Source organism: Vollenhovia emeryi, unplaced genomic scaffold (genome assembly GCF_000949405.1).
Source record: "Vollenhovia emeryi isolate VEMERY1.0 unplaced genomic scaffold, V.emery_V1.0 DF939147.1, whole genome shotgun sequence".
NCBI lineage: Eukaryota > Metazoa > Arthropoda > Insecta > Hymenoptera > Formicidae > Vollenhovia > Vollenhovia emeryi.
Window position 1 is genome coordinate 2,243,862 of NW_011967219.1, and position 14,621 is coordinate 2,258,482.

Sequence of the window (14,621 nt, forward strand, 5' to 3'; positions counted from 1 at the left end):
ATAACACGTGTCTCACATAAAGCCTAATCTACAATGTGCTCTCTACATCTAGAAACATTCTATTTTATATAAACAAGTCAAAGCGCTTCAAACATTTGCCGACAATGTACGATTGTGCAATGTGCAATATGTAATTTATCAACTTGCACAAAGGTTTCAAGTGTATCTATCGACTACAAAATATAATGTTTCCAGATGCAAAGAGTACGTTGTAGATTAGGCTTAATAGCTACATTGTTGCGTGGGAAATTATAATATTTATGTTATGTAACTGTTAGTTGTCGTGTTTACTGGATATTTATTCCTGTTAGGAAAATTGCACTTTCGCGAAAAGTTACTTCGGAAAAGGATATGTGCGAATATTTCTTTGTCCACTTGCGTCGGCTTACAAATGAATAGTAACTTTTCACCGAGCGTGAACGAGCCTCGCGGAGGCAGGATTAAAAGATCACAGCAGCAACGGAGCCTCAATGTCCTCACCGTCTTTACATTGCCAGTCGCAGTCAAGTTTTCGCGCGATTAGAGTTAACGCGCTTCTGAAAATTATGTTTAATGCTCGATGGCTCGAGCCTTGCGATGAGTTTGGCAAACGTTTCGGTGTTCAGAGAAGGAAGAATTGTAGGAGTGTCTGCCCGCGACACTTGCACGTTAAAACTCAATTTCGAGAAACTTTAGTGGAAAAATTTTGAGAACATATGTAGTTAAAAAGTCCTCTCAATCGACTTCGTTTCATTGTCATTTCATAATTTCATCCTTTCAGTGAAACATTATTTCAAAAATTTTCCATGAAAAAGTAACAGAGTTTCCAGTTAAACTTGTCAGTAAATTTCACAAATTGGTTATTATGTTCCAACAGTATACTTTAACTTTTTTTATATACATACTTCACTTTATATTACATTAAATTTCATAAGAAAAATTACGATTTCTTTTGAAATACATTCAGTAAATCGAGGGACGTTCTGTCGAGATTAAAAGAGTATCTTTTATCTTCAGTTCAATGAGCACTACATGCTCACAGGGCCCCGAAATTCCTCCTCCTCCAACACTCTCTGTGTATACAAGAATATATGCAACTCGGAACAAAAACCGACAAAGTGGCGTGTCTGCTCTCCACATTAACGCTACTACGTATATGTTAATACTTTCGGAAAAATCACCGCGCGACATGACCTACTCGCAATTGCTCAACGAGAAGAATCTGTCTTTCGCTGTACCGGCCTTATTGTTAGGTACACGTAGATCGTTCGCCGATCGCTTTCCCGGCTACAACGTTCGTAATGGAATTAATCCCTCCATTCCGATGAGTCTGAGGTCTTCGTCATCGGAATTGGAATCATCATCATCACTGTCATCGTTTCTCTCTCTCTAGAAAAACCGATGAAAAAAAAAGGGTGCGATCAAACGTGCGCTCCGCAAATGTCCGACTGTGATTTTTTTCCCTCTAAAGAGAAGAGAGGCGAGAATACACACAAGCGCAAAAACAAAATGGGCCGGAGAAGCTTTGCCTCTTTACATTAAACATAATTTTCGAGTTTACAAATGAAAAATTTACCCCGCCGTTGTGCGGTGCAAAATGTCACGCGCTATTGTCTATTCGTTAGTTCTTATTATGTGTCCTTGTAGGCAATCATTGACTAGAATAGTTATCTACCGCACGCCCTGATGGAGAGGCTTTGCTGAAAATACTATAAAATCAATGAAAACTGAAAGTTATTGAGAAATCACTGAATATATATATATATATATATATATATATATATATATATATATATATCTTAAAGTGAATCACAATTTTCCTTGTGTAATGCAATGTAATACTGTGAGATATAAGGAACGTTAACGCATACTGTAATAAAAACTCAGGAGATATATTTTAGATTTAAAATTTACTGAATTTAACTGAAAACTGTTATGTTTTAATAAAAGTGATTTTTCACTGAAGCTTTTACTGAAATATTGATGAAATGATAATAAAACGGGGTCTCTTACGAAGAAAGATTTTCACATACATCTCAGCAAAATTACACAATATTTTCAGTAAAATATTTCCATCAGGGACAGTTATAAAATATCACTTCGATAGAAAAGAATACGCAGTCACAAGGAATCATTCGCACGCAACAGCGATTGGCTCATTAACATGTCACCGTTTGTCAATGAACGCATTGTAGTTAGAGTAAGATTTGGGCAGAGTGGAAAAAAGTTGGCTTGCATTAACAAACAGCATACGTACATTCTCCCTCGTTCTCAAGCAAGCAGATTTGTTAAAAATTCGTGATGTATTTACAGATGCTGTTATCGTTTAGGAACATCAAGTGCGACAGCAGCATAAAGCTTGAGATTTCACTGTTTAACCGATGACAAGTCATCATTACAATCACTACATTATGTAAATTACTTGCTTGTAGACCCAATTTTCCTCCTTTGAAACTGGCTTTGTAACTTTGTTAAACTCTATTTCCTGCCCCTCCCTTAAAAAATACTGTTTTCTGAATTAAGCTGCCATTGCACTCGAATCCCTCGATTACTCCTGTCGCCGTTGCCGTTTCACTCGAGGGATCAACACGGAATTCGAAAAGAAGAGAAGTTACATCGTCCAGATAAAATTAGTCTTACGTGCGATAGACACTCAAGCTCGTGTTTTACATGAAAGAACGAAAGAAAGACGAGGCGATTGTAAAGCGACGTTCCTGTGATTACATCTCCTCTATGTATTGTCTGCATTGCTTATACATACAGTATGGAGAACATGCGTAAACATGTACAGTGTACACACACGTAGCCACAGGCTATTGCTGTTTACACTCGCAGTCAGAGTTAGAATTTAATAAAGAAATGAACCGTGAGATTTAATTGTCAGATACGTCATTCACCTCGTGTGAAACGAAAAACCGTGAAATATTTAGTGAAATCAAATCACAGCTATGATGAACGAACGCGAATACAAATAAGTTACACAAGAGCTAAGTAAATTATAATTCCGCGTTTAACGCGAGTTTAACGAGAAATATAACGACTCTTCCAGTCTTCCTCTTTCCTTCCCTTCTGTCTAAACAGATTTAGATACACAAGAGGTGGTGGTGTTAGGATTGCTGTTAGTTCTACCTTCTGTGTAAATTGAGAATTACATAGGGCTCGTCCGGATTAGTGCTGACGTCTGTGGTGCTGTTGTTAGGCTGATAGCACGGGTTAACAGTATAATTGAGATTAGGCTGATGGAAACTCACCGGCTGAACGCTGGTCCTGCGTCGCTCCATCTCGCGATCTTCCAAGCAGAAGTCTGAGTCCGAATCGACCTTTCTTGCAACCTCGTCCTATCGCGATGTAAATATAACCGTTAAAAATATGGCAAAATCACTTTAAATTATTTCGTATTATATTCCAACGATGTGACAGACATTGCAAATATTACAGCTGGCAATGGGAAGATAAGAAGGATCGAAGAGACGTGGAGGATGGAAAGGAAACGCAAAGAGATAACAGCTAATACAGAAACCAAGGTAAAGGTGGGGCAACAAGGCTGAGGGCAAGAGAGTAACAAAAGGTAGGTATAGAGTAATAAAAGTAATAAAATTAGTGTTCAACAGAAAATTACCGTTAGGAGATAGAGCGGATAGAAGAAAAAGAACAGAGCTAGGCCTATAAAAAATTTAAGAGGAGACAAGGAAACAAGGAGGACATGAGGAAGAAAGAACATGGCACTTTTGAAGGAGAGAGGTATCAAGTCCGAATTGTAAACCAACGTTCCACCTCGTGACTGTATACTAACGCATAATAAAGACTAATTGATTAATAAAATGAGATTTTCAGTATGCAGTGAATTTGAACAACACTGTACCTGCGTCATCTGTTGCGTGGTCGTGAGGATCCTCGCCAGCGGACCGCAACAGACCGGCAACGTTTCCAATAACGTAGGCCTGGAGTGCGTTAACAGGGGCTTCATGTATTTGGTGTCGAAGTCGCCCCAGATTCTAGCGAGCAATGCCTTCTCGTTAGGCTTTGTGCCGCCTACGCCGCCGCTGCCGCTGCCGCCGCCTGGCAACGATCCGTCCTGCATAGAATTATACTGTGAAATGTGAACAACGCATCAGTTATCCATCCTGTATGATTCTGCGAGCTTTCCATCTTTAATATTTAAACGGGAGTGGACACTCCTCTATTAGTAACATATATTTATCAACGAGATCAAATTACTTTAGTCATATCACTTTTAATTGTTCCCTTTTTAAGCGTAAAAGTGTATAACAACGATAACAACATATTAATATCCCTTTTTGGATGTTCGGAATTATCTTCGTCATTAATTATGAAAAGTACATGCCTACTTATTTATAGTGATTCTCGTGTTCCGTATTAAACATGTATGTGTAGGTACTGTTAACAAATGTAAGTATCTCAGTGTTCTCCAGCTATTCTTTAACATACAGAATGGATAACAAAAACCATACTGAAAAAATAACCAGAAGCACAATGCAGTCAACAAAATCGATTTAAGATCCTCAATAAGATCAATCTACAACTTGCATATGGACAGAGAAATCATATAAATCAATAGATCCGCATTCACATGCTACAACAAATAGCGAGGGAAAAAATCAGTTTCCATTTCAATATAGATATCAAGCGATGCTTGGTGCATGCAGCTACAAAAGTGATACGTGGCACATTCGTGCTGCGTGAGCTACATATGCGCTTACATATGTATATTAATATGTCTCGTTGTTTTTGCGATGTGAATAATAAATCGATCTGTGAGAGGTGAGTCACCAAATACATTTAAAAAAAATATATATATATCAAGTCGTCTATCTTCTCAATTTGTCAAAATAGATGGTGCGTCAATTCAACCTTTAATTGTAATAACATACCGGCGGACTTCTTCCCCTATGTGTGTCCAGATCATCGTAGCCACCCTCGCCGCCAGACTATCAACATTGACAAATTAATTGTCTTGTAAATCGCAGTACTCGTGCGCGCGTTCTCTTAACCGCGAATATTTATAATTCACATTGTCGAGTGTAACGCGACAAGCATGTGTGCCAGTTCGGGGATGCGGGGATTAGATGTCATTTCGGTAGAGCAATTTCTCTATTCAACCAATATGGCATTGTTCACTGTTAACTTTCTGAATATATGATACTACTTTGCCGACACTAAAGAAAAGGAAATAAACGGGAGCGTAGCAAAACAAAATTCTCTAATTGTAAGCTTCAATTTCACAATTAATGAGACTCAATTGATCGGTACGCAGCCCGACAGTGTCCAATGAATTGTACACCCGGAGGAAAGCGACACCGTAAAAAGAAATCGTTATACCACGTGACGAACCAGTGAAGCTTGCATGCAAAAATGCTCTCATATCTTTCTAAAGCAAATATTCTTAATTATAATTCCACAGAGTACAAGAACATCGTTTTACGCATGCAAAATTTCGCTGAATCGAGACAACCGATTAATCTAACTACTGATCATACTTATTGTTAGCCATGTACAGTAGAAATTATGTAAAACGCATGAACATGTTAGAGAGAGAGAGAGAGAGGCGCGCGTGCGCGCGCATTGTATACATATGTATATACATATATGTATGTATGTGGGTGTGTGTATGAAACACCTACACAACGTAGGTCTCTATTCTTTGCATCGTATGATTCTAATTCTTCTACATAGCATAGAGAACACGATTGTGGGACGAAAATTGTCATACTTACACTGCGCGTTCCATTATGAGAAAGTCCTTCTATTTCCTCATCTACTCCGACTCTGCAAACGAAACAACAGTTTAAGTAATACAGCAGAAAACGCAAACAATTGTATTCGCAATCAATCAAACGTGTAGAAACGAGTTATTAGTATCAGAAAAAAAAATACATTCTTTGTTTTCTCTCGTATAGTTTTTTACAAACATAGAGAAACAAACTGGTGTTACATTAAGATGTTTCACTCACGGAATATTGAACCAGCTTAAAAACTGTGTTGTCGCGCCACCTTGGAAAATAACCGTCAGTATAACGATCAAGCTGGTTGTGGTCAGCATAGCTTGCCTGGCCTCCGACACGGTGTTCCTGATGGCGAGAGCGAAGCTCATGGCGCCGCGCAAACCAGCGAAGAACAACATGTGCTGATAGTTCAACGATATCTTCGGCTTTCGCGCCAGATTCAGTATGAAGGATAATGGATAAACATTAGCTGCGCGACCCAGCAACGCGCACAACTGAGGACATTGCGTTAAGGATTTACAATATTTTATGAATTAAATTAATCAGAGAGAACTCGATGATCTATCGCGTGACATTCTTTCGACATATGCCCGTTTCTACCACTGCAGATTAAATTTAGTCTCGGCTTAAATCACTTCTCATCTTTTTCTCATTTTTAAAACTAGAAAAAGGTACAGAGTGAGTCGAAGTTCGTCTGCATTGGTAGAAACTGGAAATAATTATGCAACGCCGCGTGAAACTGAAGCGATTATCTCGCAGAATCGTCCTGGAATCAATCAGAAAAAGGACATCCAGCGGCGCTATATGTATACGTGATGTAAGGATACAAATCCTGCGAAGATAAAGCCAGGATCGAAATGGTGTTTCGGGAAAGTAAACATCGAGACGCCGATGTAACTGAATATGAAATTCTCCGCCAAGAAGTTCAACAACTCGAACAGCTGTTTCGTGCGCTGGCGCGAGTCCGGGCTCAGATTGTTGTACGTGTAATGAGCCTGACATATTCCGCAGAAGAGAACGGCAACAACACCTGAAATTTCGTAATAAAACATTTGTCAGATTCATGCAAAATGCTTGCCGTTCTTCAATTCTGTTCTCAAATAAAGTTTGTTTCTAGTTATTTTTTTCTTCAAAGAGGTATTGAAAGAAACTTCTTTCTGCATGGAAACAAATGAGTATTTTTATTAACAGATACTGATTATTGAGGAAAAAAGATTTGCATTATCTTTCGCTTTTCTATTGCCATAAATTGTAATGAGAGACTAGCAGCTTTAACACACAAACGTTGCGAATTACCTGTAAGATCGGCAGCTTCGGCGATTAGAAACGTGCTGTAAGACATCAGGACGAATAACGCCGACTCCAAGAGAGGAAAGTCCCGCACTCTGGTGAACTTGGTCAGTAACGCGGTAATACATCCCATGGTAGCGCCGATGAAGAGGGACAGGCTAAATATTTCAACAAAGTCCCCGAACGCTTGGAAGAACGCCACGGTCTCAAAACCACCTGATCCCGACTGGTATCGCTCCGCGTAGTTCTGTATCGAGCTGAGATAACAGAATTTATGTATACTTCGTTTGTATTAAACGTAACAGCTGCTAAATTACAGAACTAAACGTATTAAATAAATCAAAGTAACATCCGCTTTTTGTACATGGGATCTGCCTCTGCGCGTCTTTCGAGGCCGATCTCGAATTCTCAATTTCTTCGCGGCAAGAATCAATTTCACCAAAGAATTGGCAAATCGAGGAAAATGCAATTTAATCCCGCGGACCATTCTACGTACTAACCCGCTAAGTACAATAGCAACCGCATCGTTTAGCACACTCTCGCCGAACACCAAAGCATACAGATTAACGTCTACGTGTAGATCGTTAAAGATGGAGATTATTGTCAGGGGATCCGTAGGGGATATCAGTGCGCCAAAGTACAGGGTGTCCAGAAACGTGAACGATGTGGAGAGATGCGGTATCAGTTGCACAAAGGCGTACATCAGAGCTCTGCATAGATAAGACAGTTCTTATTAGGGAAATAAGATTTACAAATCGTTAAAAGAGAAAAACGCGAATAGCCTTCAGTTATGAGCAACTTGAGGGAAGAAGCAGATAAGCTGGATCAAAGTACGAGATGTGACTTTTTCTCTCAAGGTCTCCATAATAAAATTATGTTATAGAGAGAACTTACCCAATAACGAAGGCTGATATTGAGGTTCCTATCAAAGCATACATAAGAATCGCGCCCAGATTTCTGAAGAAGTATCTCTGCAAAAGTTTATCTATCACGAAATTATACACGGAGAGAAATTTCCCTTGAAATTTAAAGTCACGTAACTGTGGGACAACATGGCATTCTGAAGCTTCTTGAAATTTTGCTGTACATTCTACTAGTAAAATGTATGGTCAAATTTAAGAAAACTCATAAAATTCTTCGAGAAATGCCATGTTGCCTCACGACTACATAACTTTCAGGATAAATTTTAGGAAAAGATTCTCTCCGCGTGCACATATAGCAATCGCAAATTGTTTATCTCATTGTTGTGTCTACCTCACACGGATAGAAGCAAGTCAATGGCACTTACACGCTTCAAGCTGTATCCAGCGTGGAAGATAATGGGAGGCAGTATGATATTGAAAAATATTTCGGGATCGAAGGTCGCCTGCAACAATAATAACCGTACTCAATCAATTGAAAAGTGAAATAACTTCGGATTTTATGTACAATTATCGAAGCTCGACGATAAACCGTCAGACCACTTTCCTCAGACAAACAACGACTTATCGTCTCAAGGAGGATTTAGTCACCTTCAAGTCGATCTCGTTATCTTCCTTGTAGATTTCGCCGCGAAACGAGTACGCGAATGTCTTGTTCTTTACGATACCGCCGCCCTTGTCTTCTGGGAAACGTAGCCACAGCGTGTCCGGCGGTACAGACTGATTGTACTTGCTGGAATTGTCCGGGACCACCGGCATATGCAGAATAGTGCTGCTCGTTGCGAACCCATAACGTATTATCGCGCCTATGATCAAACCTGCAATTTTGTCCTAAATGAAGATTATTCTAGGACCATCCTTGGCATGCTGTCAGCTGCACCAATTGAAATTTTGTTGCATTTAACCTCGCGTCAGATCCAAAACTAAGAATAAACTCTACGAAATAAAAATGATAGTACTAATGTCCGCCAATAAAGCAGATATGCCAGGGAGTAAATAATAATATTGACGAATTTATCTTCGAGAAAAATCTTGAGGATCAAAACAAGTACAAGCGAATTTCTTGGAATTAACTTTCTCATATTCGAATGTCCAGAGGCAATAAAGTAATGTAAATAATATAAATATGCAAGATCTGAGAAAGCTTGTTATTACCAGCAACAATTCCACAAATCTCAATCTCCCATAAGTTTTAGGTTATTAGATGTAACGCTAACAATATTTATTGTTACATGTGTTGCAATGATTTTCTACCATTTCTTCGTACGTAAAAAGACAGAGAGCAATTCGAAACTTGGAGCGCGGAGATCGACTTAAGCCCGCTGCAGACGATGCTATTTTTCCTGCTGGATTGCTTGCAATTTAGTAAATTACTAGGAATCCTGAATGCTGAGTGGTGCAATGATAGTAATTTACTAAATCGCAAGCAATCCAGCAGGAAAAATAGCATCGTCTGCAGCGGGCTTTATACGGGTTAAGCGAGTGTAGAAAAATTTGCAAGTTGTCCTCCCATAAATAGACAAAAAGTTGGGTAAACGCGGCGCAGGTTTTCACGACGACGCACGCTCGTGCGGTTCGCTCCTGTCACAACTACCTCGAGTCATACGGTAATAAAGGGTAAAGAGTAAACGGTCGCGAGTTGTTGATAGCAGACGACTCTCACCGTAGATGACAGCCAGGCCAGTTTCATGGAGGAACCTCAAGCGGCGGTGCTTGAACATCCATATCGTTAAAACGGTTAATATCAATAGGAACGTGTAGAGCAGGAGATTGAGGCTGTCGAGTCGATGCAACAGTTGCGCCTTGGCGTCCAATTTGATGTCCGTCGCCGCGCCATTGCATAGTTTCGAGAGAAATGTACACAGAACTCCAAGGAGCAGGAGACGTACGCCGCCACTCGCCGCCATCTTCGCCAGACGTCAGGCGATAGGCGATATCCGCGCGCGCGAGAAAGAGGTGATTCGACATATTATATACATATATATATATGCACGCATTCACGCGCGGGCGCGCCGAGCGCGCTCGACGGTCCCGCCACGGAAGTGAGATTTGAACCTGACATTCCTTTCTTCGTTATCACTGATCTCTATATTACGCTTTTCGGCTAACTTCCGAATTAAATGTTTTTAAATAAATTGCCTGAATCACTCATAAACCTCTTCAATCACACTTCATAATTATTCATACGAAATACAAACGACTCTGTATAAAAACATAGCTGTTGTTTCCCAACGATCCAAGAACTGCGTCAAAGTTCTAGCTTTGAAAAATGTGTAGCCGATCAACTTGCATCTCTTACAGAAGAGCTGCAAGTTGATTGGCTACACATTTCTCGAAACTAGAACTTGGACCAAGTCCCAGCATCGTGGACACAGGCCTTTTTAAAGACACCTTTTTGAGTAATGAAAAAAGATATCCACCAGATAAGTAAGTTAAGATGTCTGTTACAAGAGGTCAAAGAGGCATCTTGTTTTTTTATGCTGCGTCGTTGAGCTTCTGATGTTTTTTAAGTGTGTAATTCAAATTTATTTATTCAGTTCCGTGATTAGAGGATGTACGTCAAATTTGCCCGGATGCCGCCTTGTGACCTTTCCTTCGTTAATTTTCCTAAGTAACGGAACAGTGTGTCGTATTACGCCAAGTTGATTAAAAAATGTAAGCGTGCGGATCAGCGCGCAGTTCTAGTCGACAAATAAAAGCGTAGATGTCATCATTAATACTGTTTATTGCGATAAATATTACCACATACCTCAATGGTCGAATTGGTGAGACGCCCGCCTGAGGTAGTATTTTTCGCAATAAATTCCTTTAATTAGAATTTGCCAGTTAGTGTCGTTTAACAATTTTTCTAACACGTTCTTATTTTAAGTAATAAATATATAAATGAATAAAATAATCTCGATAATGCAAATTAGTAATAAATAAAAGGGCAATGAGACAATGTACACAGTTCGTGCTTTAATCCAATTGTCAGAAATTACATCTTCACTAATTAAACCTTCCAAGTTCTAACGTTAAAAAGCTTAAAATGGTTGACATTGCTTGACCACGAGATTGTAAGTTGCAATATCGTGTCATGACATAAATTATTCACAATAGGATTCTAGAAATGTCGATACTGATTTATCGAGAGGTTCAAAAGGAAAAGAATTCGCAGAACACAAAAACATTATCCACAGGATTAATTCTTCCATATTGTCTTTTTATTTACTACTAATACAAAAACTATATAGCTCCTTTTCTCTTTCGTATAAATCTATCGCAATATTGCCTGTATATGTGTCATTTATAATTTAAAAACATACAGATGTATAAAACAAAAATATAGAAAAAGAAAAGGAGAGATTAAATAAATAATGATACATTGAATAAATAAGGAAGTTTATTACTTTTCAAAAAACCTCTTTGGCATATGAATGTAACTTATAATCTTCTATAATTATCACGTTGTTGAGACGTAGACGCCGACATCAGTGTCGAATAAATGAATGGCAAAATAGATGCTATTGCTAAACAAAGACCAATGATCGGTCGATACCACACCCAAGCGAAACCGATTACCAATAAACTGATAGACATGGAGACTGACATAGTCAGAGACTCAACTGCTATTATACCACAAAGGAACGTCGAATTTAATATAATTGTTTTCAGTATATTTGCTAAGCATGTTGCTGCCACAAACAAGACCAACCATCCAAGTCCTCTGTAACAAGAATAATATAATTAATAATAATAATCAATAATAATGTTACTTTCATAAAAATAATATATAATTTATAATATTCTATGTCTTCTTTCCCATAATAATATGTAATATAAGATAGTTCACTTAAACTTATTTTTAAAAAATATTTAATTTTAAAATATATACAAGGTGTCTCCAGATATTTGGAACCCTTTTTGTGTGCAAATTCGAGGTGACCTTCAAGCAACTATTCAAGGTCAAATTAATGACACCATCTTATGTCCCCCTTGAAACCATACACTTTTGTCTCAAACATTTGTTTCTAAAATGCATAATTTTCGAAAAATTTAGGGGTTTCCATACTTTTTCCTCACCCGGTATAAATACCATATACATTAACATACAGTTTAATTTTCAAAATTTTTTGATAAATAAAATTCTGGAGACAACTACCTTAAAAGATTAATTTTTTAAATCAGACTATATAATGAATGATAAACATTTGCATTTATTTTATGTAAAATATTTATTTTTAAATATTACCTGACAGCCCAGGTTCGCCAGTAATTATGCACGTGCTCCAAATGAAACATCTGATCCACCGACATCTTATGCTTTCGTTGAAGTAAGATTTCTTCACCATGAGATGTGTAATACGGTTTTATGGTATCCTTTTCCAGCAAGCCGACTACCGAGTAAAGATCTCCGTTTTTTCCCGCATAGGAAAATTGTATTCTGATGTCTCCTACCTGTGAGCAAAGCAAGTTATATACAACAAATCAAAATAACTGTTTTTTTTTACAATCCAAATTGAATGACAATTATCTCAATATGGAGAGACCCCAGTAATTTTCTATGGGTTTGATAAAGTGGAAAAATCTTTTTTCTAAAATAAATTTTTTCAAAATTTTTTATTTTTACATTAAATTTTGCAACAAATTCTTAATATGTTCCGAATAATACTTGGTTAAAAGAGCAGTGGAAATGTATGCGAGAGAAGTGGTGCGAAGAAGCAGCAAGTCTAAGAATAAAGTGTGAGAAAAGCGAAAGGAGGAAAATAGGAAAAAATAAGACAGAACTTTACTTAAAAAATGGCGTGTGCTTTTACTACGCAATCTTTTACGAACTTTCGTGCTGCAATCTTGTTATCCTCGAATTTCGAGACACCCTATAACAAGTTCCGAATAGTTTCGAATTTCTTTTGGAGAAAGGAAACGTTGGCAAATGACATACTTGTGGATTCCATAAATCTGCGCTGTGATAATACAGCCCGGAATGCATTTTTATGTTTTTCCGCTCTGGCCGCTCATCGCTAGTGATTTCGACAAAGTCGCTGAACTTTTTCTTCAATTCCATGCCGAGCGTGAAAACGCCAATCTTCACTTCATCTGCAATCTGCACCTGGCTTCTTATCGGTATTTCCTTTGGATTATGATGGCCGGTACGAATGTAGAATTGATCCGAGTCTACAAGTTTGTCCTTCCATTCTGTGGTGTAATAGTAATGTTTCTGCTCCTCCGTTATTCCACCAAAACTAGAAACGTAAAGATTTGATAAACTAAAATGCAATAGTTTTTATTTAACATGGAAAACCCGACAATAAGCTATATTAAATAAAGTCAAATTCCAATCGAAGACAATTTTTGCTTTTAAATGTGACTAAAGTTTGATCGCACGCAGAGTCTCTCATCGCTACCTCTGCTCTTCCTCAATTTCGACCCATTGGTACATCTGAACCCTCCTCTTCAACTTCACGCTGGACATGACGATGCCGTAATCTGGCTCAGTTAATGGTTCAGAGACCGATAAGGTACCTGACAAATGTATCAAACGACCCTCGTATTCAGGTGACAACGTCATGGAATTAGGGAGTACAACCACATTGTGCAGAGCCTCGTCCAAGGAATGCGCCACTTTCACAGCTCTCCCCTGAAAGGGTGAAGAGTGTACAAATTACAAGAGGTCAATTGGACAGTACATGACAGGAGTGTCATTGACAAACCTCATTCCAGAATAGAAGACACATTCCAGTGGCAAACATGACGGACCCAATTATAGCTGTTAGCCACGACTCCCTGAATTGTTCCGAGATTGTCATCGTCGGTTGATTCACGGAGGTAGTTTGTCTTTCGTTGAGACAATTTTGTCGAAGCCCGTCCACGTTTCCCCTCTGTGGCTGGCCATTCTGCTACAAAGCGTACGCTCCGCGAGTCTATCTTATTCTGTTAGTCTCAATAATTAACGTACGACGATAATATTTTTACAAGGCAAAGGAAATGTACCTACATTGGTGCGATACATGAAGGAATCTCTGAAGGACGGAGAGTCGGAAGATGAAGCTAGTTTGCTGCAGTGATGGGAGGATTGCAAGAATTATTCGCGCACGCGCAAACTTCTGCGCAGTCTCACTGACGTACATATCAAGTGGTATCATAAGGTTCCCAACTTGTGAATGAATCCGAAAGCGAATTTAGGGAGGAATCATTTTGATGAGAGTATCACGGTTCACAAATGTACTATTATTAGAAACAGTCAACGAAGCAGATGGGTCGACATTACGACTTTTATTTATATTATCAATATTTTATTACAAGCATTGACGTATGAATATACGTCAATGATTACAAGCCGTGCAGGGTGGGTGGCGATCGTGGCGCAAATGGCGCGGTAAAAGGAATACAAGTTTCTCACTGTCACCGCATGAGGTCTCCAACATCGATTTGGAGTGTACAATTCAATTCTGCCGGTAAGAAAAATCCCTGCAGATAGTACTATAAAGTTTGAGGTTACTATTGAGATTGTTCAGTGATACCCAGGTCTATGAGTGATATCATTTAAATACGAAAAGAACGCATTATTATTCTACAGTACAATGTCAACACGGTTGTAAGTATGACATTGAGCACAATAATAATTAGATGAACCATAGATAATTAGTCGGATTCAGTTTCAGAAACGAACAAATCGGACAGTCTTAACCTGAATTTAATTCTTCCATCA

The 14,621-nt window shown here is 38.6% G+C and overlaps 3 protein-coding genes across 14 annotated transcripts in view; 1 reads left to right on the forward strand and 2 right to left on the reverse strand.

Annotated features, from left to right (window-relative positions):
- The window catches only part of LOC105566133 (sodium/hydrogen exchanger 7), a 15,193-nt gene extending 5,279 nt beyond the window's left edge, over positions 1-9,914 (reverse strand). For 3 of the 10 annotated variants that reach the window (XR_001009253.1, XM_012019900.1, XM_012019899.1), the window contains exons 1-12: positions 9,597-9,912; positions 8,525-8,751; positions 8,302-8,379; positions 7,908-7,984; positions 7,514-7,723; positions 7,020-7,270; positions 6,551-6,753; positions 5,952-6,217; positions 5,715-5,766; positions 4,872-4,928; positions 3,842-4,069; positions 3,231-3,317 (exon numbers count right to left, since the gene is read on the reverse strand). Coding sequence is in view for 9 of the 10 variants with exons in the window: in XM_012019900.1 (XP_011875290.1) it covers positions 3,231-3,317; positions 3,842-4,069; positions 4,872-4,928; positions 5,715-5,766; positions 5,952-6,217; positions 6,551-6,753; positions 7,020-7,270; positions 7,514-7,723; positions 7,908-7,984; positions 8,302-8,379; positions 8,525-8,751; positions 9,597-9,840 (1,980 nt within the window). In the remaining variant the exon portion in view is untranslated. Of the gene's footprint in view, positions 1-26; positions 1,369-3,104; positions 3,318-3,841; positions 4,070-4,871; positions 4,929-5,714; positions 5,767-5,951; positions 6,218-6,550; positions 6,754-7,019; positions 7,271-7,513; positions 7,724-7,907; positions 7,985-8,301; positions 8,380-8,524; positions 8,752-9,596 lie in introns of those variants that run through there. The other 7 variants (XM_012019895.1, XM_012019896.1, XM_012019901.1 and 4 more) reach the window with 7 other exon arrangements.
- Positions 3,717-14,621, forward strand: part of LOC105566132 (probable 39S ribosomal protein L23, mitochondrial) — a 12,449-nt gene continuing 1,544 nt past the window's right edge. The window contains exons 1-3 of the mRNA XM_012019892.1: positions 3,717-3,727; positions 9,951-9,953; positions 14,387-14,507. Of these exons, the coding sequence (XP_011875282.1) occupies positions 14,494-14,507 (14 nt within the window). The 5' untranslated portion in view covers positions 3,717-3,727; positions 9,951-9,953; positions 14,387-14,493. The remainder of the gene's footprint in view (positions 3,728-9,950; positions 9,954-14,386; positions 14,508-14,621) is intronic.
- Positions 10,870-14,099, reverse strand: LOC105566131 (transmembrane protein 43 homolog). 3 transcript variants are annotated; one of them, XM_012019889.1, is made up of 6 exons: positions 13,908-14,099; positions 13,624-13,809; positions 13,318-13,550; positions 12,855-13,155; positions 12,165-12,370; positions 10,870-11,639 (listed from the first exon to the last, which is right to left on the reverse strand). In XM_012019889.1, the coding sequence occupies exons 1-6, from the start codon at positions 13,920-13,922 to the stop codon at positions 11,357-11,359; spliced, it is 1,224 nt and encodes a 407-aa protein (XP_011875279.1). In that variant the 5' UTR covers positions 13,923-14,099; the 3' UTR covers positions 10,870-11,356. The 3 variants fall into 3 exon arrangements, with proteins under 3 accessions (XP_011875279.1, XP_011875280.1, XP_011875281.1); XM_012019890.1 differs by having other exon boundaries at positions 13,624-13,833; positions 13,904-14,086; XM_012019891.1 differs by having other exon boundaries at positions 13,904-13,922.